This window comes from Salmo salar, chromosome ssa01, assembly GCF_905237065.1.
Source record: "Salmo salar chromosome ssa01, Ssal_v3.1, whole genome shotgun sequence".
NCBI classification, from domain to species: Eukaryota; Metazoa; Chordata; class Actinopteri; order Salmoniformes; family Salmonidae; genus Salmo; species Salmo salar.
Genome location: NC_059442.1, coordinates 133,787,510 through 133,813,705, shown reverse-complemented (window position 1 = coordinate 133,813,705; position 26,196 = coordinate 133,787,510). Strand labels below are relative to the sequence as shown.

General features: G+C 41.7%; 1 protein-coding gene across 1 annotated transcript; it reads right to left on the bottom strand.

The window, feature by feature from the left end:
• Positions 1-1,759: 1,759 nt before the first annotated feature.
• On the bottom strand, positions 1,760-22,801 carry tescb (tescalcin b). Its single transcript, XM_014130344.2, has 8 exons — positions 22,453-22,801; positions 17,146-17,215; positions 16,807-16,887; positions 16,214-16,353; positions 6,807-6,868; positions 6,600-6,707; positions 6,445-6,492; positions 1,760-6,133 (listed from the first exon to the last, which is right to left on the bottom strand). The coding sequence occupies exons 1-8, from the start codon at positions 22,514-22,516 to the stop codon at positions 6,056-6,058; spliced, it is 651 nt and encodes a 216-aa protein (XP_013985819.1). The 5' UTR covers positions 22,517-22,801; the 3' UTR covers positions 1,760-6,055.
• Between the last annotated feature and the right edge of the window lie 3,395 nt (positions 22,802-26,196).

Sequence of the window (26,196 nt, the reverse complement as noted above, 5' to 3'; positions counted from 1 at the left end):
ACACTCCACAACCCAGTGTCTTACCAGTAACCTCGGGCCTCTCGGTCCAAGCGTATAGGTGCTCCAAACCAGTCAATCACCAACTCACAGTCCAAGTCCATATTCTTAAACCATGTCTCTGTAAGAGACAGAATACAGGAATTTCTGAATTCATGTTCGAAACGAACATGGGCTTGCAGTTCATCAGTTTTACGAAGAGACTTGGCATTTTCTAGAATGATAGAAGGCAGGAGAATGCGTGACAGAGATTGGCGCTTTGTCCTTTCCCGGACTCCACTCTTCCCCCGCTTTCTCATCTTGCTGTGTAGCCCGCCAGCAGCCCGCTGGTAGAATCCCATTGACCATTATTATAATCAAATGCATCAAGGTTTGGGTAGATTAGATCCAAGGGAGGATTGGCATTCTGGGGATAATTCCATTGGAGAAGAACACTTCCTGCTGTACTGGATCCATTGATTATGAATGGGGAAGTTCTTGCAAACTTTGTGCCAGGTGAAACACCATCCACTATAAAAACAACGCTGCTAACGCCATGTTCCCGAAAGGAAATAGAGGAAGAGTTCAACACTGCCCTTTCTATTTCATTGATCTACTAGATCATTGTATTCCGTGACTTAAAACAGATTATCTAAAACTGGTCAAATACAAAATAACAAACACAGACAGAGAAACATTACATTACATTACATTACATTTAAGTCATTTAGCAGACGCTCTTATCCAGAGCGACTTACAAAATGGTGCATTCACCTTATGATATCCAGTGGAACAACCACTTTACAATAGTGCATCTAGGGGTTAGAAGGATTACTTTATCCTATCCTAGGTATTCCTTAAAGAGGTGGGGTTTCAGGTGTCTCCGGAAGGTGGTGATTGACTCCGCTGTCCTGGCGTCGTGAGGGAGCTTGTTCCACCATTGGGGTGCCAGAGCAGCGAACAGTTTTGACTGGGCTGAGCGGGAACTGTGCTTCCTCAGAGGTAGGGGGGCCAGCAGGCCAGTGGTGGATGAACGCAGTGCCCTTGTTTGGGTGTAGGGCCTGATCAGAGCCTGAAGGTATGGAGGTGCCGTTCCCTTCACAGCTCCGTAGGCAATCACCATGGTCTTGTAGCGGATGCGAGCTTCAACTGGAAGCCAGTGGAGAGAGCGGAGGAGCGGGGTGACGTGAGAGAACTTGGGAAGGTTGAACACCAGACGGGCTGCGGCGTTCTGGATGAGTTGTAGGGGTTTAATGGCACAGGCAGGGAGCCCAGCCAACAGCGAGTTGCAGTAATCCAGACGGGAGATGACAAGTGCCTGGATTAGGACCTGCGCCGCTTCCTGTGAAAGAAACACTTTGCAGCTGGTTGCTGCAAGAGCATGCACACCATGAGAGTACAACCTGAGTTGAATGGAAACTAGTTTAGATGGGCAGTGAGGTCTGTGTGTGTTTGTCATGTTTGGCTAAGGTAAGGGTGACCACCCTCACCACAGCATAAACACTATGACTGAAGGAGCAATGCTAGAACTGATGTCTGGGAAAAACAGTATATGAGGAAGTTGAAGGTTTTTGAGAAGGTTAATTACATAAATGCACTTTGATGTTGATTAAGCTCAAAGCAAATTCAAGTTTCATTCTAGATCTCTCACCAAGGCTGTATGAATTTTTTTTAAATGCTGTAATTCCTACTTTATCATTCAAATTAACACCAAAATAATACACGTGTTGTATTTAATGTTATCCCAATAAAAAGAGGTCACATCATTTACATTATTCCTCGCTACAATAACATCCCAAAAAAGGAATGAAAATATTTTATTTTACAGTACAAACATACAGTATATGGATATATGGATTTTCAAATACAAAGACAGCTAACATGCGTAGCTAACATTCATATATGGGGGGATAACATTGTTCCCATTTCTAACAGTCAACAAATGCTTGTCTGCGAAGGTTTCATTCTTTGTAAAAGTCGGATGCACAATTCACTTGAAAGAACAATCTTCAATATCAGGAGGGTGTTGCCATAGCTCAAGTACATTTGCAGTATGCTACACTGTATACCAGTACCAGTATGCTAGGCTGGTCAGTTAAACATCGCAACGGCAATACGTACTTTGTTTCTATTGGTCAGTAACTTGTTAATGCACATGGAAATCTAACCTTTGATTCCAAATTGATGGCAGTGGCAGCACAACAATTATGGTGTGCATGATGGTATAGATAGAAGACACATGCTCTTGGTTTTCCTTGTGCAAATTTGTTTAGCTCATTCCACCCAGTGCCATACAGTATAATAGGAGATGAATTGCATGCACTTTAATAATAGCACTACATGATTGGCTATTGCTTTATTGCGATATTATTACTGATTTATTGCTTTGCTATTGAATTGATTATTGATTGATAGCATTTAGTGCATTGTTTATATTCTTGCATAAAAAAGTATGTTGTGACAGATACAGGTTGTCATCAAAACTGCATGCTAAATTCATAACATACCAACTGTTAATCTGTGTATATTTGCATAGTTACTCATTCATATTTTCAATGCAGTCCATTTGTAAAAACATAACAGTGTCAGAAGCTACTAGACAGTAGAAGCTTAAACCTTCCCCTGATCAAAAGCTCATAGCAACTCAAAACCAAACCATAAACAGAGGTTTCTAATAGTTTGTCAGTGTACTTAGTCAGTGACGTGCAGTCAGGGTAGGCCCCGTTTACCCTGTGATAATGTAACAAAAAAAGCTGTTATGAAAAGCCAAATTAAAAAACTAAATTGTATAAAACATTTTCATTCTTTTTTGTTCATGTTTTTTCTCAGTGAATCTGGTGTTTTTTATGCAAAACCTCAGGAAAGGCGTTAGGGTATTCATGCCTTCCTTTCTAGCCATTCAAATCGTTGACACTGCAGTCGTTCCTGACTCCAGTCACTGTTAATAGACAGTGACTGAGCCAATTTCATATTTTACGCATGCGTATTGCCTAAACATGTTGTGTGGGTATTGCCTGGGGTAAACTGTGCATATTTGGGCATGTCTACATAATTTGACGCTCGCACCGCTTGAACTGAACAAAGCTAGCTAGCTAGCAAAAATAACCTGACAAATTGACACTATACTGCACCTCAAACAATTTTCGAAGTTGAAATAATGTAACATACTAATAGAGTGTTCAAAGAGTGGAATGTCAACTAAAATTAAAGTTAAAACCATATAGAGGCAGCATACAGGATCTCTACAAGACGTGGCATGACAGGTAACCGCCATCTGTCAGGCAGGCGAAAAGTGAGTACTGGGCTGTCCAATTGTCTGAAACATCATTACCAATTAAGACTTTTTACCCCGACTTTTACACATCTTGGACATTTGCTTTATCTTTGTGGACATAATGGGAATGGGAATTACTTTTTGAGTCAGTGTGAAAATGGAACCGAAGGAGGCCTTGGTGATGTGTATCCCACACGACCGTTTGAATGCATTTTTCAGTAATTTCGATTGTTGATATGAACATTTTGTTAGAACCTTATTTATTATAATCGTGTGTGTGTGTAATAATATTTCACATGATAATATTATTATGAGTGTGTGTGTTTGCGCGAGAAGCGCATTGGAAGAATTGTAAATCCATTGTGAAAGGCTATGGAGTATTCAGATGAAATGTGTCCATATATTGGTCTTTTAGTGCCACCTACCAGTTGTAACTGTGGATGCTAGATTGGTCTATTGCTGAGTTGAGCAGTGCATCATTTTGTCAGATGATATGAAATATGCCGCAATCGCATCTTGGCTACATAGGTATTTACATTTGTGACTCATTTCAGGAAACTAGGCGTATGTTGTGCGTCACTAATTCACTACTTCAAAATGTGTTTTTGGGCAGAAATGCCTTCTGGGACATGAGAACTTTCATGTGCCTTAATAACAAACTTGTATGCAATCTGTAAATACGAATACAATTGTTAAATTACGAACTTAGTTGGTTTAGCCACGGAAAAAGACAGGAACCTTCCCGCTAGCTAGGATTGGCTGAGATAATGGATGGACTGGACATGGCGAGAGATAAGTTCAGATTGTTCTGCAATGTAGCACGCTTCTGTCTATGACATAAGCTGCTCAGTATGTGTAGGTAATCCTTTCTAACGCAGCTTTTTTTAAAGATATCACGAAGAACTACAAAAGTGTTGCTAATGCGCTCCACTTTCTGGAGGTCCACGTTTTGAAATCAGTGGAATGTCCGGTGAAAGCAGAGTATGATAGCAAAGGAGATGGAGAAAATTCTGCCGTTTGATAGCAAATATGCGGAGGGAGTCAAAAATAGAACACACAGAAGGCTGTTGTATAAAACACCAGTCTCCGGATTACATCTTCAAACTAAGAGAAACTATGGCATCCGTGAGAGGGAGAAGCGTTCATCCATGTACACGGGTAAGAGAGTCTAGCTAGCTACATTTTCAGAAATGAACTGTTTCTAATTTTGTCAGAAAGTAATTTTCATTGCAAGGTAAAGCGTACTGTTAGCTAGCTAGCTAACGTTAGCTGGCTGGCTCGCTAGCTTACGTTACATGTATGATCTGTGTAGTAATATTATTTGTATCTAAGAGCCATTTGCATTGCTAGTTATAGCCTAATGTTAGCTAGCTAATATTGAACCCAGTTGGCTAGTTTTTAGCTACCAGCAGATTCATGCAGGGTAGTAACGTTATGAGTTGGAATTATGGTTTATTGTTTAACTAGCTAGCTACATGTCTAAACAAAAAACTCCACTATGCAAGTAATCATTTCACTGTACCGTTTACACCTTCTGTATCCTGTGCATGTGACAAGTAAACTTAGATTTTATTTGATAAAGTGTGTGTTTACCAGAGACGGTAAGGTGAAGAACAAAATGACCTGCACCAAAGTCAAATTAGGATATAACATTAGGCCAATGAGACAGTGTTCAAGTTCTAAAATTCTCCAGTAGAATGCCCTGCTTTTATTTTGTCACACTCACAACCTTAAGCTATTTTCTGTAATTAGCTCACCATTAACTTGTAAATAATGATCATGTTGTGAGTTTATTTTCCTGTAATAAAGAATATAAATTAGTTAAAGTAAAGACATTGTCAGCAATATGATATGGTCATTATTTGAACTGGCTAGCCAGCTAACTCAACGTTAGATAGCTGGCTAACAAGCAAGAAACGAACCACAACATTGTTTAGAAAGTTGGTTTTAGTTGTCTGGTTTGCTAGATTGACATATACTAAATACATTTTTAAACGGATGGATTTATTGGTGTTAAAATACACCAGTTATGCAATTTTGGACCACCAGGCTGCTGATGTCATACAGCCTGTCAGTTTTGTGTTTATACTTTTTCATAACAACGACAAGTTTGATGTCGGACGACAATAGAATGTCCATGATGTCACTGCGACAACTGTCTACAGACATGTCGCTAGACGTAGTGTAAACCAGCCTTAAGTCTTGAAAGCTTTGGTTGTTTAGTACACTACTGTACTCACTCTGCTTAGCACATGGCCTCACATGTGAATCCTTAAAGAGATGGGTGGGGCTAAGGCTTAAGAGGGTGTGAACGATTCTGAATTGGTGTAGACAAAGATGAGCTCTCCAGTAGGTGTACCAAAACATTCAAGGGACATTTTCTCAAAAGTGGGGTTATAAGTTTATCAACTTTCTAAGCAGAATTCCTTTCCCATTGTTCCTCAACTGTAGTGTATGATATACCATTTTCTACCTCTTTGAGTCTCTACTTTTATCCAATGTAAAAAACACCATTTCAATTTTTGATACATAAGACCAAATCGAGCCGGTTGGTCACATTTGGTGAACATTGTTGTCAATTTTGGTTAATAGCCTGTGTCACTCTGGTTGTTGGAGCCATCTGTTGCATGGTGAACTTGGGCTTCATGAAGGTTTATTTGTGAGTAAATCTGGCTTTGATAACAGCCAGTGCTTACCCAGACACCAACCACACGTCACTGCTTAAAGTGTGCTCTAACTGGCCACTAAATTAAATACCATAAAAGAGTGCTGGTGCTGCATAGTAATAAAAAAGGTGGAAGATCCTCACTTGCACAGGTTCGTCGTGTCCATATTCAAAAAGCGAATGTTCATTCTTGTCTCGATCTCAATATCTTTCAGTATCTGAAAATAAATAGATTTACTACCAGTATATTACATAGTTACTAAACTCTGATGATGCCTTCAACTATGTGTACTCTAATAACAAGACATCAATTGTGCTGCTATTGGCAAACAGCAAACAGCAGAGGGATGGGGCTGGAGAAATGTAACCACTTTAAAATTCTAAGACAGAGCAATGGATGCGAGGACAGACCATCCATCATATCAAAATTATAGTTTTAACCATATTTTGAAGCTATACAGTGTTTGTTTGCAAAACCATTGAAAAAGAAAAGCTAAAGCTAGACACAAAATAATGTTTTATTACAAACCTTTAGGAAATGTTCAAAAGTGATCCCCTCGTAAAACTCATCTGGTTCCTGAGAATGAAGAATGAGATTATTGAATATAATTTAAAAAAAACTAATAACAGGTTCCAGGTCTAACACTCAGAGTGAGGAATATAATGTTTATAAAGCAGCCGTACCATGTGACCCATGGAGATACTGGCTACCTCCAGCATGGCAGCGTCTGCTATGCCTTTAGCCGTTTCCTTCCCCAGGGCTCCACTCCGAGACAGCAGCTCCTCCACTACCTACAGTACATACAGAGGCAAGGCAGTCATGGTAACAACAGTGATAGGCAGATAGAGTATTTTTTGTATTTCAAAAGATAGGCCTAGGCAGTGGCTTACATGTCGGTACTCCTCCAGAGTGATTGTTCCATCATTGTCTGTGTCATGCATGTTAAACAGGACTGGGGAAAATAAATAAGAAAGTGTTAAACTCTTTTCTGTTGGTCTGTCTTTACAAATATTTCCTTAACAAAGGTCTGCAAGTGTCACGAGGCATCACTGTAACGCATTTGCTGAGTAATGCTGTATATTATGGGATATATTTGATATTGTTTGTTTATTTATCTTTTGCAGAAACAGCAGCTACTCTTCCTGGGGTCCACAAAAAACACAAAACATGACAAGTAACAAAACACTGATACACTGTCTGGAGGAAAAATGTATAGTCTGGAGGGACAGCCTTGAATTGTACATCTTGTCTCATACAATCATTGGTTCCTGTAGGTGCTGGGTAGAGATATGAGGGGGAGACTGTCATGACCCCCCCCTCAGCCCTTTTGGCAGAATGCCCAGAATATGTTCTATAAGTTAAGATATGAGATGGTGCCAGACACACGCAGGAACCAACCTTATGAACCATGCCTATGTAGCTTGTCTGTGTAAGCAGTATATAAGAGAAGTAACGGGACTGCCCCGGGCAGAGCTCACTTCAGACCGGTACTTTATGCATCTAAGTTTGCCTATGTTCTCTCCAGCTTGCTGACAATAAATAGTGATTCATTTAAAATTGACTTCGAGTGTCCCTGTGTTGAATTTCGATGAAAATTTGATCAGTGATTCCACCTGTGGAGCATCCCAGTGAAGGTCTGCAAGGGAGACATAGTGAGAAAGCGTAAGTGAATTTCCCATCTGACCAAAGACAAAGTGGACCCGCCCAGACCAGACTTTTACTGAGAGCTGCCCGGGAGAAGATACCTGATCTGTGAACCTCTGAGGGACATGTCATCTGAATTTTAGTAAGTCAATTTAAATGAATTTGTATAATTAAAAATAAAATAAAACTAAACATAAAATGGTACCACTAGTTTTGAGGCTAGAACTAGTCTTAAGAGAAGACTAGAGTGAGGGCAAGTAACGGTACTATGGTAAAGCCCCGCTGACAGCTGTCTGTAGGCATTTATAAGAGAAGTGTCTACGTGGTCTGCAGCCACTACTAATAGCAGGTTTTATTGAGCATGAGGTGTAATTTGTTTATGTATAGGAAGTAGCGGCAAGAAAAATATTGAAGATACATATGGTGCATAGGAAGTAACGACGAGAATCATTCAAGATGCAAATGGAGTAATATGGGAGATTACCGAGTGTGTTTGGGAATAGCACTAAGTGAATGTGAATGTGAGAGTTGTGCGAGTGTGGAAAGGACGTGTTAAGCTGATTGAAATTTCAATAATAAGAGAAATTATTAGTGTTAAGAGAAGAGAAAATGTGGATATAAGTGGTAAACTGAGTTCAACAAAGGATTTACATTTGGGATAATAAGAAGGTTGAAATTTGGATAGTAAGAGGTGTATGTGAAGAGATGAAAGGAGAGAGTACTCTTCCTGAATATGCTGTTAAATAGAATGCTAGTGTAAATTTCAACTTAAATGTTATTTGTCACATGCGCCGAATACAACAGTGAAAAGCTTACTTACAAGCCCTAAACCAACAATGCAGTTTTAAGACAAAAAGTGTTAAGAAAGTATTTACTAAAATAAAGTGAAGTAAATAAAAAATAAATTAATAAGAAAAATAACAAATAATTAATGAGCAACAAGAAAATAACAGTAGCGAGGCTATATACAGGGGGTACCGGTACAGAGTCAATGTTAGTTGTGGTAATTGAGGTAATATGCACATGTATGTAGAGGTAAAGTGACTATGCATGGATAATAAACAGCATAAAAATGGGGTTGGGGGCAATGTAAATAGTCCAGGTAGCCATTTGATTAGCTGTTCAGGAGTATTATAGCTTGAGGGTAGAAGCTGTTAACCTGTTATGGCTAGGGGGCAGTATTTTCACAGCCGGATAAAAAACGTACCCGATTTAATCTGATTATTACTCCTGCCCAGAAACTAGAATATGCATATAATTATTAGCTTTGGATAGAAAACACGCCAAAGTTTCTAAAACTGTTTGAATGGTGTCTGTGAGTATAACAGAACTCATTTGGCAGGCCAAAACCTGAGAAGATTCCATGCAGGAAGTGCCCTGTCTGACAATTTCTTGCCCTTCTTGATTATCTCTATCCATTACAGGGGATCTCTGCTGTTACTTGACACTTCCTACGGCTCCCATGGGCTCTCAGAAGGCGGCAAAAAGCTGAATCGTGGCTTTGCAGGCTCTGGCTGAAAAAAAGTAGCGCGTTTGGATAGTGGCTGGTCACAGTACTGTGAGACTCAGGCGCGTGCCCGAGTCGACCCCATGCTTTGTTTTCTTTCGTCTGTTTACCTAAACGCAGATTCCCGGTCGGAATATTATCGCTTTTTTACGAGAAAAATGGCATAAAAATTTATTTTAAACAGCGGTTGACATGCTTCGAAGTACGGTAATGGAATATTTAGAAATCTTTTGTCACGAAATGCGCCATGCTCGTGACCCTTATTTACACTTCGGATAGTGTCTTGAACGCACGAACAAAACGCCGCTGTTTGGATATAACTATGGATTATTTTAAACCAAACCAACATTTGTTATTGAAGTAGCAGTCCTGGGAGTGCATTCTGACGAAGAACACCAAAGGTAATCAAACTTTTATAATAGTAAATCGGAGTTTGGTCAGGGCTAAACTTGGTGGGTGTCTAAATAGCTAGCCGTGATGGCTGGGCTATCTACTCAGAATATTGCAAAATGTGCTTTCACCGAAAAGCTATTTTAAAATCGGACACCTCGATTGCACAAAGGAGTTCTGTATCTATAATTCTTAAAATAATTATGTTTTTTGTGAACGTTTATCGTGAGTAATTTAGTAAATTCACCGGAGGTTTGCGGGGGAGTATGCTAGTTCTGAACGTCACATGCTAATGTAAAAAGCTGGTTTTTGATATAAATATGAACTTGATTGAACAAAACATGCATGTATTGTATAACATAATGTCCTAGGTGTGGCATCTGATGAAGATCATCAAAGGTTAGTGCTGCATTTAGCTGTGGTTTTGTTTTTTGTGACATTATATACTAGCTTGAAAAATGGGTGTCTGATTATTTCTGGCTGGGTACTCTGCTGACATAATCTAATGTTTTGCTTTCGCTGTAAAGCCTTTTTGAAATCGGACAGTGTGGTTAGATAAAGGAGAGTCTTGTCTTTGAAATGCTGTGAAATAGTCATATGTTTGAAAAATTGAAGTTTTTGTATTTTTGAAGAATTTGTAATTCGCGCCACGCCTATCATTGGATATTGGAGCAGGTGTTCCGCTAGCGGAACGTCTAGATGTAAGAGGTTAAGAAGTCTTTTGGACCTAGACTTGGCCCTCTGGTACTGCTTAAGTACGTTTTTAGGATCTAAAGACCCATGCCACATCTTTTCAGTCTCCTGAGGGGGAATAGGCATTGTCATGCTCTCTTCACGACTGTCTTGGTGTGCCTGGACCATGATAGTTTGATGGTGATGTGGACACCAAGGAACTTGAAGCTCTCAACCTAGTCCACTACAGCCCCGTCGATGAGAATGGGGGCATGTTTTGTCCTCTTTTTTCTGTAGTCCACAATCATCTCCTTTGTCTTGATCACGTTGAGGTAGGTCAGGTCTCTGACCTCCTCCCTATAGGCTGTCTCATCGTTGTCGGTGATCAGGCATACCACTGTTGTGTCGTCGGCAAACTTAATGATGGTGTTGGAGTCATGCTTGGCCATGCAGTCATGGGTGAAGAGAGAGTACAGGAGGGGACTGAGCACGCACCCCTGAGGGGCCCCCATGTTGAGGATCAGCGTGGTAGATGTGTTGTTACCTACCCTTACCATCTGGGGGTGGCCCGTCAGCAAGTCCAGGATCCAGTTGCAAAGGAAGGTGTGTAGTCCCAGGGTCCTTAGCTTAGTGATGAGCTTTGAGGGCACTATGGTGTTGAACGCTGAGCTGTAGTCAATGAATGGCATTCTCATGTAGGTGTTCCTTTTGTCCAGGTGGGAAAGGGCAGTGTGGAGTGCAATAGAGATTGTATCATCTCTGGATCTGTTGGGGCGGTATGCAAATTGGAGTGGGTCTAGGGATTCTGGCATAATGGTGTTGATGTGAGCCATGACCAGTTTTTCAAAGCCCTTCATGGCTACAGATGTGAGTGTTACAGGTCGGAAGTCATTTAGGCAAGTTACCTTGGTGTTCTTGGGCACAGGGACTATGGTGGTCTGCTTGAAAGATGTTGGTATTACAGACTCGGTCAGGGACCGGTAGAAAATGTCAGTGAAGACACTTGCCAGTTGGTCAGCGCATGCTCAGAGTACATGTCCTGGCCTTGTGAATGTTGACCTGCTTAAAGGTATTACTCACATCGGCTACGGAGAGCATGATCACACAATCGTCCAGAACAGTTGGGCAAGTTGCTGCAGGGGGTGCAGAGCTATTGGCCGGGGTAGGGGCAGCCAGGTGGAAAGCATGGCCAGCCGTAGAAAAATGCTTATTGAAATGATCGATTATCGTAGATTTATTGGTGGTGACAGTGTTTCCTAGTCTAAGTGCAGTGGGCAGCTGGGTGGACGTGCTCTTATTCTCCATGGACTTTCCAGTGTCCCAAAAGTTTTTGGAATTAGTGCTACAGGATGCAAATTTATTTTTGAAAAAGCTAACCTTAGCTTTCCTAACTGACTGTGTATATTGGTTCCTGACTTCCCTGAAAAGTTGCATATCGCGGGGGCTATTCGATGCTAATGCAGAACGCCACAGGATGTTTTTGTGCTGGTCAAGGGCAGTCAAGTTTGGGGTGAACCAGGGGCTATATCTGTTCTTAGTTATACATTTTTTGAATGGGGCATGCTTATTTAAGATGGTGAGGAGAGCATTTTTAAAAAGCAACCAGGCATCCTCTACCGATGGAATGAGGTCAATATCCTTCCAGGATACCCGGGCCAGGTCGATTAGAAAGGCCTGCTCGCTGAAGTATTTTAGGGAGCATTTGACAGTGATGAGGGGTGGTCGTTTGATCGTAGAACCATTACGGACGCAGGCAATGAGGCAGTGATTGCTGAGATCCTGTTTGAAGACAGCAGAGGTGTATTTAGAGGGCAAGTTGGTCAGAATGATATCTAAGAGGGTGCCTATGGTTACGGATTTAGAGTTGTTGATAGGTTCCTTGATAATTTGTGTGAGAATGAGGGCATCTAGCTTAGATTGATTCACCTATGGTGTCCAGGGCACAGCTGGGGGCTGAGGGGGGTCTATAACAAGCGGCAACATTGAGAGACTTGTTTCTAGAAAGGTGAATTTTTAAAAGTAGAAGCTCAAATTTTTGGGGCACAGACCTGGATAGTATGACAGAACTCTGCAGGCTATCTCTGCAGTAGATTGCAACCCCGCCCCCTTTGGCAGTTCTATCTTGAAGGAAAATGTTGTAGTTGGGGATGGAAATGTCAGGATTTTTGGCCGCCTTCCTAAGCCAGGATTCAGACATGGCTAGGACATCCGGGTTGGCGGAGTGTGCTAAAGCAGTGAATAAAACAAACATAGGGAGCAGGCTTCTAATGTTAACATGCATGAAACCAAGGCTTTTACAGTTACAGAAGTCAACAAATGAGAGCGCCTGGGGAATGGGAGTGGTTCTGGGGGCTGCAGGGCCTGGGTTAACCTCTACATCACCAGAGGAACAGAGGAGGAGTAGGATAAGGGTACGGCTGAAGGCTATAAGAACTGGTCGTCTAGTGCGTTCGGAACAGAGAGTAAAAGGAGCAGATTTCTGGGTGTGGAAGAATAGATTCATGGCATAATGTACAGACAAGGGTATGGAAAGATGTGAGTACAGTGGAGGTAAACCTAGGCATTGAGTGACGATGAGAGAGGTTTTGTCTCTAGAGGCATCAGTTAAGCCAGGTGAGGTCACCGCATGTGTGGGGGGTGGAACAAAAGGGCTATCTAAGGCATATTAGGCAGGGCTGGGGGCTCTACAGTGAAATAAGACAATAATCACTGACATTAGGGAGAGGCATGTGTAGCCAAGTGATCATAGGGTCCAATGAGTAGCAATAGGTGAGTCAGGGAGCCGTTTAGTAGTCGCTACTACGCAAAGCGAGCTGGAGACAAGGTGATTCAGACAGCTAGCGGGCCGGCGATGTCGCAACGGAAGAGCCTGTTGAAACCACCTCGGACGATTACATCGGCAGACCAGTCGTGATGGATCTAGGGATGACCAAATTTGGGAGATCTCTAGAAACGTAGAGAAAATTGGCAATGCTACTCAAAATGCCATGGAACAATTGAATGGGGAACTAAAAGAATTGCGTAAATTGGCTCTGAAAAACAGAGAGGCTCTTGACTATCTTTTGGCAGGTCAAGGGGGTGTCACGTTCTGACCTGTAAAGGTGTTATTTGTTAGTGTTTAGTTTGGTCAGGACGTGGCAGGGGGTATTTGTTTTATGTGGTTCAGGGTGGTTGTGTGTATGTGTCCATGTAGAGTGGGGTATTTGATTTATTAGTCCAGGGTTTTGGTTATTGTTCTATGTTAGTTTATTTCTATGTTCTGTCTAGTCATTTGTATTTCTATGTTTAGTTAATTGGTGTTGGGGCCTTCAGTTGGAGGCAGCTGTCTATTGTTGCCTCTGATTGAAGGTCCTATAATTAGGGGTGTGTTTGTATTGTGGATTGTAGGTAGTTGTATTCTGTTTTGTGTTCTTCACCTGACAGAACTGTTAGTGTCGTTTTCTGTTAATTGTATACGTGTTTCATTTTGTTTCACCTTCTTCAGTATTAAAAAGAAGATGAGTATACACTTCCCTGTTGCGTCTTGGTCCTCCACACACAACAATCGTTACAGAACTACCCACCACAACCGGACCAAGCAACAGAAGAGGGAGCAGCCAAGGAAGAGGGGGGACTACAGGGAATCGTGGTCATGGGAAGAAATCCTGGCGGGAGAAGGTCCGTGGCGAAGGAACGGTGAGGACCGGGAGAAGTACGTTGGGACGAGGCTAGCAAGGAAGCCTGAGAGGCAGCCCCAATAAAAAAAAGAGGTACGCAAGATCTCGCCCATGTGCACGCACAGTCCGGTGCGTGTGATCTCAGCCCCAAGCAAAGGCCGTGCTAGAGTGGGCATCCAGCCTGGAAGGAGGATGCCAGCCCAATAGGTCTGGCCACCGGTACGCCTCCGAAGTCCAGGCTACAGGACACCTCCTCTACGCACGGCGACCATCAGGCCCCTGCATAGCCCAGTCCGCCCTGTACCAGCACCCCGAATGTACAGGGCTACTACTGCCATCCAGCCAGGACGGGTTGTGCAGGAGGTGAGCTCGAGACTTGCAGTACTCACCCAAGGCCCGGTGTATCCTACTCCTGCTCCTCGTAGAAGCCCACAGGTGCGTGTCTCCAGTCTGGCTCCTCCAAAGCCAGCACCGCGCACCAGGCTTCCCGAGCGGCAGCTCAGTCCAGCTCGACCTATTCCTGCGCTACGCACAAGCCTACAGGTGCGTGTATCCAGTCTGGCTCCTCCGAAGCCAGCACCGCGCACCAGGCTTCCCGAGCGGCAGCTCAGTCCAGCTCGACCTATTCCTGCGCCACGCACAAGCCTACAGGTGCGTGTCTCTAGTCTGACTCCCCCGAAGCCAGCACCAGGCTCCCAGTGCGGCAGCCCAGCCCAACTCGTCCTACTGTTGCCCCTAGCACTAGCCCTGAGGTACGTGGGCCTAGTCCGGCGTCCCCTACGCCAGCCCCATGTACCAGGCCTTCAGTGCACGCGCCTCGCCCAGATGGCACAGCGACAGCGCCTAACCCAGAGTGCCCGACGACAGTGCCTCAGCCCGAGTGTCCGGCACCTATGCCCGAGAGAGAAGTGTTCCACAGTCCGACGCAGCCAGAGTCGCCCTCCAGTCCGACGCAGCCAGAGTCGCCCGTAGCGAGAATCCCAAGTCCGAGGTCGACAAAGAGGGACCTCGCCCCAGAGTCTGCAAAGAAGAGGGGTGAGCAAGTGGCGGAGCGAGGGATACGTCCCGCTCCAGAGCCACCTCCGTAGGGACTAGTATGCGGGAAGGGGGGAGCGTTGCAGAGGCATCGTTGGTGACGATAGACAGGGGCCTTCGTTGGCAATGATAGACAGGGGCCTTCAGTTGGAGGCAGCTGCCTATCATTGCCTCTGATTGAAGGTCCTATAATTAGGGGTGTGTTTGTATTGTGGGTAGTTGTATTCTGTTTTGTGTTCTTCACCTGACAGAACTGTTAGTGTCGTTTTCTGTTAATTGTATATGTGTTTCACCTTCTTCAGTATTAAAAAGATGAGTATACACTTCCCTGTTGCGTCTTGGTCCTCCACACACTACAATCGTTACAGGGGGCACTCGTCCAATCATTTGCGATGAATGTTGTACTTTTGTCCCAGATCACTCTTCTAATATGACTGATCACACTGAATACATATAATTCCCCACAACCAGAGTGGTAGCTTGCAACATGGTTGGAATCCCTGTTTGGAAGTTGAGGATCCCAAATTGCAAAAAAGTTTGCATAATTGTGTTATTAACATGTTGTGTATGTGTGTATTTTTGATAAATTCACTCCTGTTAATAAAAGTATAACCTTTATTATGATGATAGTATGACCATACTAATTGGATTGTATAACCCAGAATGAAGGGTTTGAAAGTGTCTATCATTACATCTTTAACAATTATTATCATAGAAGTGATAAGTAGGGAATGTGGAGGAAAAATGTATAGACTGGGGAGACAGCCTTAAATTGTACATATTGTTTCACTCAATCATTGGTTCCTATAGGTGCTGGGTAGAGATAAGAGGGGGAGACAGTCATGACCCCCTCTTCAGACCTTTTGGCAGAATGCCCAGCTTGCTGACAATAAAGAGTGATTCATTTAATATTGATTTTGTGTCCCTGTGTTGAATTTCCACGACAACTGATAGACAAGGAGTCACACAAATGTAAAATACAACGCTATACAAACAATACAACAAAATGATACCAACAATACAACTACAAAATAATGTGCGCGTTTGAGTGTGTCTGTGTGTGTATGCCCTCACAGTCTCTGCTGTTCCATGAGAAGTTGCTGAATCCACTTTGTAAAGGTCACTTTAATATAGATCTGTGGTATCCCAGCAGAAAGTTTCCAATTATTGAGCACATTATTGATTCGAGTCACAGTGTGAGCCATAGTACACCTCAAATGTGTACAGTATCTTGTACAACCAATGTTTTCAATGTCATTGTAGTAAGTACACAAGGTAACAATAATGTTGGGTATCCATTTAAATGTAGTGTAACATTTGCCAGTGATACTGAACTGCAATACATCTATCTTAACACCACTCCATACAGTAACATTTTAATGATTGCACTCACAGCGGAGTTTTTCCCTCCTGATGCTCTCTCTCTGTTCCTCTGTCATGTCCAGTGCTGGAGGTCTGAAGTGGGACATGACCACCAGGAACTCCTCAAAGCTGATCTCCTGGACAGTCCCCTCACCATTCTGATGGAAGTTTCTATAGAGGGATACGAGCAAGGAACATAAATACCTTCATTGTGTGGATATATATTTTTTGTATTGCTCATTAGAAAGTAACCATGTGTCATTCTAGAAACAACCCATAGGCACTACGTCCTAGGCACTTCACATAAATGTGAAAGAAATGGATACAGTATACAATATGGTAATAGCTCCAACTTGCATATTGATATCTTAGGTTGTATGACTGCCATATCGATTATACATATTCAATCCTTTCCGATCTACACAAATGCTAGTGGGTAGGGGCTAATGGCTAGGGGTTGTTTCTGGACCAGGCTCACATTTGACTAATCCTGTGAGGTACCACCAAACCTACTGTCTAATGAAAATCATACTATGTAGGTTAAAGCTGGGGGCATACTGAGAGCAGTTAATCTTAAGTCTTGTTCTTGTTGAGGTACTTAACATAAACATGATAAACACCAACCTTTTGTCAAAGAAGGCCTCTATAATTTGGGTTCGGATCGGATTGCATGACAGGTCTGGAATTGTGTTGAGGTCATCTCGTCTACAAGTGAAAAGACAAGAAGATAATTAGGTTTGCAGCAGGAAGCTGGTCAATTATAATACCTGCTAAACAAAAGGCAAAACAAAACCTGTTAGGCTAGTTTATGCTAAAGAGATGGGAAGAACCACTTAATCAAAAATGCATTATGCCAGGATTACACCCATGTGTGTCTAAAAACACAAAAGTAATAACATCACAAGTTAAAAATAAAGTGTGTTAGGATGTGTATGAATGCCAAAAATGATTAAGGAGTCTTACCTCAGCGTGTCTTCATTGTGGCTCAACTGCTTGAATCTTTTGTGCAGGATTCCAATCTGCTCGAAGGAAACTGAGGAACAAAAAAGGGACTGTCATGAGTCCAAGACAGAGAGGTACATCCTGCCAACCTACCACAGCAGGTTAGAGGCCTAGATGGATGGAGCGGAAATGATGTGCATCTTCAAGATGCATCTCCAATTAGCAAAATGCCAGGCAGCATATCAGTTACCACTGAATGGGCAGGAAACCATGACAAACTGCAGAGTAATGCTGTTAATGGAACACAATTGTTTTTTAATCTTTGCAAATACAATTTATGTTTGTGTCCTGTTCTTATCTCTAATGTATCATCCAGGCTGCCTGATTTGACATCCTCAGGCTTAACACATTATACACACGGTGTAAGCAGAGAGCAGTGCTGAATGGTTATTCAGCATCTATTTTCAGTTGATGCCATCTTTCCTCATGTGAAAAGTGTATATTTGTATATTCAGATGTAAAAACTATTTCACTTTGCGTTCTCTCATTGTCATTGTCTATGTGAGTGCATAGAGTTTAGAGAAATACATTGTTTTTTAAATGTGTATATCTAATGTAACTTAAATAAACTGAATATTACATGCAGTCTGAGAGAGAAAAAACTGTTCTGGCTGAACAACAGGGATAAGCTCAAAGTATTTAAATTCATTCAAACAAGGACTGATGTCTAACAATCTCCACAATATTTGAATTGAGAGTGAGTGAGTGAGTGATTGTGTGAGTGAGTGAGTGTTTTTCAGTGTGTACAAACAATACATTCCTCAGGTTATTGTATGGGCAAACTAGTATGTGAAGAGCTAATATTGGATTACCAGTGGTATGTCGGAAACTAACTGAGGGTGGGGATTTCAGACAATGTCAGAGACAGAGAAAAAAAACTCTTTGTTCATGGCCTCATTGCTTGCATGTTTTTCTGAAGCTATAAACACAATATCTAATCTATTATTCATGGTGGTTCAATCAAGCCTACAATGTAAACGTACATAAGATACCCGGAGAAAAAAGTTACTACTCCACATGCAATTTGCAGTTTGAATATTTTATAGCCACTGCATGGAGATACAGTACCTGGCCTACACTAGTGTCTTTCTATCATCATGTCAGAATACAGCCCTTAAATAAATATAGGAGATTCATCTGGTCTAATACTACTACCAACTTTAATTTCTTTCATCTGACTTTAGTCACAAGGACATTCCATAGTTGCTCAAACAGTCTTCTCCTTGTTCTGCTTTTAATTTAGACATGCTAGTGTGATAGAATGAAATGTGTCTTAGTGCCATAATGAAAATAATAATACAGTATCATAATGTGTACCAGCAAGCAATATGCTAATCATTTAAAGGTATATGAATGTTGATAATACGATCTGTGTGCTCAGTGATGTCTGTTTGTGCTGTGTTTGATTGGTTATGCCTAAGAATTCCTATAGGGGGTTGGAGAGGCTATATTGACACGCCTGGTGCCAAAATTTATGATGACGTACACTGAGTGTACTAAACATTAGCAATTCCTGTCTTTCCATGACAGACTGACCAAGTGAATCCAGGTTAAAGCTATGATCCCTTAGTGATGTCACCTGTTAAATCCACTTCAATCAGTGTAGATGAAGGGGAGGAGACAGGTTAAAGAAGGGTTTTTAAGCCTTGAAAGAGAGTGAATGGGCAAGAAAAAAGATTTAAGCCCCTTTGAACAGGGTATGGTAGTACAGCAGGTGCCAGGCGCACCGGTTTGAGTGTGTCAATAACTACAATGCTGATGGGGTTTTCACACTCAACAGTTTCCTGTGTGTATCAAAAATGGTCCACCACCCAAAGGTCATCCAGCCAACTGTGGGAAGCATTGGAATCAACATTGGCCAGCATCCCTGTGGAACACTTTCAACACCTTTTCCGAATGTTTATATACTCAAAGGATGTCGCTCAGCTGAGAGTCGAGTGGAGATGAATGGATTAATTTCAGTAGTCCTGATGAGCCCTTCCCTGATAGCTACACTGAACAAAAATATAAACGCAACATAAAGTAAAGTGTTGGTCCCATGTTTCATGAGCTGAAATAAAACATCCAAGAAATGTTCCATACGCACAAAAAACGTATTTCTGTTTACATACCTGTTAATGAGCTGTTCTCCTTTGCCAAGATAATCCAGATGTGGCACATCAAAAAGCTGATTAAACAGCATGATCATTACACAAGTGCACCTTGTGCTGGGGACAATAAAAGGCCATTCAAAAATGTCACAGATGTATAAAGTTCTGAGGGAGCATGCAATTAGCATGCTGACTGCAGGCATGTCCACAAGAGCTGTTGCCAGATAATTTAATGTTAATATCTCTACCATAAGCCGCCTCCAACACAGTTTTAGAGAATTTGGCAGTACATTCAACCAGCCTCACAACCACAGATCATGCGTATCGCATTGTGTGGACAAGTGGTTTGCTGATGTCAATGTTGCGAACAGAGTGCCCCATGGTGGCGGTGGGGTTATGGTATGGGCAGGCATAAGCTACGGACACAGAGATACCGTGATGAGATCTTGAGACCCATTGTCGTGCCATTCATTCGCCACCATCACCTCATGTTTCAGCATGATAATGCACAGCCCCATGTCACAAGGATCTGTACACAATTCCTGGAAGCTGAAATATCCCTGGTCTGCATACTCACCAGACATGTCACCCATTGACTCTGAATCGATGTGTATGACAGTGTGTTCCAATTCCCGCCAATATCCAGCAACTTCACACAGCCACTGAAGAGGAGTGGGACAACATTCCACAGGCCACAATCAACAGCCTGATCAACTCTATGCAAAGGAGATGTGGTGCCCTGCATGAGGCAAATTGTGGTCACACCAGATACTGACTGGTTGTCTAATCTACGCCCCTACCTTTTTTTAAGGTATCTGTGACCTATAGATGCATATCTGTATTCCCAGTCATGTGAAATCCATAGATTAGGGGCAAATTCATTTATTTCAATTGACTGATTTCCTCATATGTACTGTAACTCAATAAAATATTTGAAATTGTTCCATGTTGTGTTTATATTTTTGTTCAGTATAGTTTATGCTGGCAAGAACAGCAGCATGGCACTAGTTAAAATAAAATGATGCTTATTTCAATGGGAGAAATAACGTGTAGTATTTGTCACCTTGACCTGCCAATTAGCTAACGTAACAACAAGCCGATGAGAATGACCAGTGCAACGGTGTATCAAGGTACTTGCCAACGTGAGTTGCTTCCCACCGGGCAACTGTATCACATGTCGCCGGCAGTAGCTAATGTGGCCAATTTGTCCATCCCACTTAATTTTATTCTATCATAGGATTGCAGCCTACACAATAAATAATTTGTAACCATCTCGAGGTCACCGTGATACAGTCTAACTACAATGTGGATAGTTTGTGCTGCAAGCCGGCACTGCAACAACACGGGGCACAGTGTTCTTCACTTCCACTTGTCGAGAACTGCTGTCCGGCAGTAAAAAGAGGGAAGTAGCTAGATAGAGTAGCCAATATAAGGCCTGGATGACAGCTAAAGCACATTTATTGCAGTGATTTTCACTGAAAATGTACAACTACGGCATTAAAGTCTACATTTTAGTTAAAAAAACTGAAGAATTACGGAATGGTTTTGAACACTCTCCCAAGTCCCAATTCTGGTAGCCAAGTTTCAAATTCTCGCTGAAGTTTCTAGCCACAAGCATAAACTAGCTAGCTGGGAAGGGCTCATCAGGACGACTGACTAAACCAAATCCGTTTGTCTTCCCGGCCCCTCTCAGTTGCACGACATACGTTATCAGTTTGGGCACAGGCGTGCCCATATAGCTTCTCCCATACGGGGCAGGGCGCGTGGAGCTTCCCAGTTCATTCATTACACTGACGTGAAGCTGAAGTAACTTCTCTGTGTGATTCATTTCTATATTTCCCTCCTTTCAGGTATGAATTCGATTTAGAATATATTTCAAATCCAATCAAATAAAATGTTGTTTGTCACATGCTTTGTAGACAACAGGTGTAGAATAACAGTGAAACACTTACTTACGGGTCCTTTTCCGACAATGCAGAGTTAAAGATCATTTTAAAAACAATTCAATAGAAATAGTGACGTGAGGAATAAATACACAGTGAATAACGAATACAAATAAGGAGTAAAAATAACATGGCTATATATAGAGGGTACATTGTTATTCTTCATGTCAGAATGTTACAGATGTTTACTGTGTGTTATTAATTAGCAAATGTATTTGAGTGACAATATAAATGTGCTATTTGGATGTTAAGAACCACTCGGAAATTTGCCATTAGCCCTTTTGCTAACTAGCTACCTTGGAGGCTAATCACGAGTTTCATGAGGTGTCTGCGTGATCAGAGCGTTCCCGGTGCAGCTGTGAGTGTGAGAGAGAGAGAGGGGGAGAGAGAGAGGGGAGAGAGAGTGGCCATGCTCATCTCCTGTGTGTGTGTGTGTGTGTGTGTGTGTGTGTGTGTGTGTGTGTGTGTGTGTGTGTGTGTGTGTGTGTGTGTGTGTCAGTGAATGGGTGAGTGAGAGAACTTTTGGGAAATGTGAAGCTGAATTATGTTGTTATTGCAAAGTAGAGCACTAAGATGAATTTATACATGCTCATACATGTTGTCTTTGTTTATTGAAGTGAGTTTATATAGGGATAAGATTTGATAACAATGGTATAAAGATAGAAACGGCACAAGGATAGTTAATAGTGATAATTCATAAAGGGATGTGTCATGCATTTAAAAATGTTAAAAGGTTGATAATTGATAAATGCAGCATACTGGTTTACTGAACAATAGTAAAAGCTATGCAAATGTAAAGAATATATTCATTTGTGCACTTGAGAAATGTATATAAATTGTTGATGATTTTATGCAAAAGATTAATTACACTGATGGGAAGCTGAAGCAACGTCTGTGTGATTCATTTCTATACCCCACCACCCCCCACCCTCAGGGGTATAACAGTAGCTCTTCTCCTTGCAAGGCATCAGGGAAAACACTGCAATAGGCTACTTGTAAAGATTCTCATCCAGTAGTGCTGTAGCCTACAGCAATCTATAACTCATGCTGTTTTGCTCGGTAAATAGCCCCCAGAACACCTACCACACAAGATGACGTTGTTATGGGGATCCTGTATTGTGGGGCGTTTCATTTCACAATAATGATACACTTTAGCGCAGGATTACATAAGCCTAGAAATATGATTCTTCTCAATAATTATAATGGTATCCTACAGGAAACAACGTAATACTCACAGCCGGTCTTCTCTGAGAGATCTCTGTATTCGGGTTCATCAGGTAACGACTGTAATGCGCCCATAACTCAGTAAACGTGCCAGCCGACCAATCCAGACGCATGAAAATAACGATTGGTCTCGCTCAGGACAACGCAGGTAGGCTACTGAAATCGAAACGGTGTCAGTTCAGTAGAACAGATATTCTTTCATTATCATATCCCCAACAACAAATCATGTTACAGGTCGATATGTACTGTAGGCTGCAAGGTCCTAATGTAAATGCATTTCAAGCTGCCAGCCTCTGCTGAGCGCGCACTTCCGCAACTTGGCTATCCAACGACACAACACTTTCTTCAACAGTGCATTATTTAGGTTCCTGTGATCTAGTTCTCATACTACAGTCAGCAGTGTCCTACTTAGGCTACATTGTAGTACAGTACGACATTCAATGTTTAACGCTTTATTACATGAGCTGCATTCATATCACTTGCTCTGCAGTCCTCTGTAATGTAACCCAGTCATATAAAAGACCCTGCAATATTCCATATTTTTCCATATTCCGAACGTTTGTTGAAATTGACAAATGTTGTGCCTCTAAAGTCTACCTTGAAGCCAAACCTTCCTAAAACAAATATATTGCAGTTCTGTTTTCTTGGGGAGAAGACTCTGAGCATTTCGTATTATTCTGTAAGTAAATCTGAGACATTCCATTTAGTATGATATGTTATGTTTTGTGTAGTTACATAAGACAGATGGTTAAGGCAAAAATGAAAGTAGGGTGGTTGGTCAGGGTGGATGGGTGGACATATAATGCGAATGTCTAGCAACTCAAATTTCGCGAGTTCGAATCTCATCACTGACAACTTTTTCATTTTAGCTACTTTGCAACTACTACGCATGTTAGCTAACCCTAACCCTTTTGGCTAACCCTTCCCCTAACCTTAACTGTAACCCCTAGCCTAGTTAACGTTAGCGAGCTAGCTAATGTTAGCCACCTAGCTAGAATTCTACATATACGATTTGCAAATTCGTAACATATACATTACCAGTGAAAAGTTTGGACACACCTACTCATTCAAGGGGTTTTCTTTATTTTTACTATTTTCTACATTGTAGAATAATAGTGAAGACATCAAAACTATGAAATAACACATATGGAATCATGTAGTAACCAAAAAAGTGTTAAACAAATCAAAATATATTTTATATTTGAGAATATTCAAAGTAGCCACCCTTTGCCTTTATGACAGCTTTGCACAATCTTGGCATTCTCTCAACCAGTTTCACCTGGAATGCTTTTCCAACAGTATTGAAGGAGTTCCCACATATGCTGAGCACCTGTTGGCTGCTTTTCCTTCACTCTGTGGTCCAACTCATCCCAAATCATCTCAATTGGGTTGAGGTCGGGTGATTGTGGAGGCCAGGCCATCTGATGCAGCTCTCCTTCACTCTCCTTCTTGGTTAAATTGTCCTGTGTAAAAAGCGCCAACCAGATGGGATGGCGTATTGCTGCAGAATTCTGTGGTAGCCATGCTGGTTAAGTGTGCCTTGAATTCTAAATAAATCACTGACAGTGTCACCAGCAAAGCACCATCAAACCTCCTCCATGCTTCACGCTGGGATCCACACATGCAGAGATCATCTGTTCACCTACTCTGCGTCTCACAAAGACACGGCAATTGGAACCAAAAATGCCAAATTTGGACTCATCAGACCAAAGGACAGATTTCCACCAGTCTAATTTCCATTGCCCGTGTTTCTTGGCCCAAGCAAGTCTCTTCTTCTTATTGGTGTCCATTAGTAGTGGTTTATTTGCAGCAAGTCAACCATGAAGGCCTGATTGACGCAGTCCCCTTTGAACAGTTGATGTTGAGATGTGTCTGTTACTTGAACTCTGTGAAGCATTTATTTGGGCTGCAATCTGAGGTGCAGTTATTCTAATGAACTTATCCTCTGCAGGGGAGGTCACTCTGGGTATTCCTTTCCCGTGGCAGTCGTCATGGGAGCCAGTTTCATCATAGCGCTTGATGGTTTTTGCGACTGCACTTGAAGAAACTTTAAAAGTTCTTGAAATGTTCCAGATTGACTGACCTTCATGTCTTAATGTCGTTTCTCTTTGCTTATTTGAGCTGTTCTTTCCATACTTTGGCATTTTACCAAATAGGGCTATCTTCTGTATACAACCCCATACCTTGTCACAATACAACTGATTGGCTCAAATGCATTAACCTCTAGGGGATCCCTTCCCGTTCTTATCCCGTTAACGGGATTGATTTTGACAACAGCCAGTGGAAAATCAGAGCGCCAAATTCAAAACAGCTAAAATCTCATAATTCCATTTTCTCAAACAATCAACTATTTTACACCATTTTAAAGATACACTTCTCGTTAATCCAACCACATTGTCCGATTTCAAAAAGGCTTTTTGGTGAAAGCATAAAATTAGATTATGTTAGGACAGTTCCAACACAAGAAAAACCACACAGCCATTTTCCTAGCAAGGAGAGGCGTCACCAATACCAGAAATTCAGCTAAAATTATGCACTAACCTTTGACGATCTTCATCAGATGACACTCCTAGGACATTATGTTACACAATACATGTATGTTTTGCTCAATAAAGGTCATATTTATATCCAAAAACAGCATTTTACATTGGTGCGTAATGTTGAGAAATGTTTTCCCTCCAAACCTTCCGGTGAATGAGCACAATGAGCACACATATTACAGAAATACTCATCATAAACTTTGATCAATATAGAAGTGTTATGCACAGAATTATAGATACACTTCTCCTAAATGTAACCGCTTTGTCAGATTTCAAAAAGGTTCACGGTGAAAGCACAATTTGCAATAATCTGAGTACAGCCCAGAAGACACCAATAACAAGCAAACAGAAACCCGCCAACTTGGAGTCAATAAACTAAGAAATGACATTATAAATATTCACTTACCTTTGATTATCTTCATCAGAAGGCACTCCCAGGAACACCAGCTCCACAATAAATGTTCGATAAAGTTCATATTTATGTCCAAATAATGCATTTTGTTCGCGCGTTAGGTTCACTATCCAAATCCACAACGCGCATGCTTACTTAGTCCAGACGAAAAGTCAAAAAAGTTATACTACAGTTTGTAGAAACATGTCAAACGATGTATAGAATCAATCTTTAGGTTGTTTTTATCATATATCTTGAATAAAATTCCAACCGGACCTATCCGTTCTCTTTAGGAGTGAATATGAACTCAGCTCGCTCCTAAGTCCTTGCATGTGACTGAGCCCATGCCTTATAATGGGACACCTACTTCCTTGTGCTGTTATTCCCATCAAATTCACCATAGAATCTTCAAACACCGTTCTAAAGACTGTTGACATCTAGTGGAAGCTTTAGGAAGTGCAAAATGAACCCTAAGTCACTGTATACAGTCAAGGCAATCACTTGAAAAGACGACAACCTCAGATTTTTCACTTCCTGCTTGACTTTTTCTCAGGTTTTTGCCTGCCATATGAGTTCTATTATACTCACAGACACCATTCAAACAGTTTTAGAAACTTCAGAGTGTTTTCTATCCAAATCTACTACTAATATGCATATTCTAGTTTCTGGGCCAGAGTAGTAACCTGTTCAAATTGGGTACGTTTTTCATCTGGCCGTGAAAATACTGCCCCCTAGCCCCAACAGGTTTTAAGAAGGAAAGAAATTCCACAAATTAACTTTTAACAAGGCACACCTGTTAATTGAAATGCAATGGAGGTGACTAT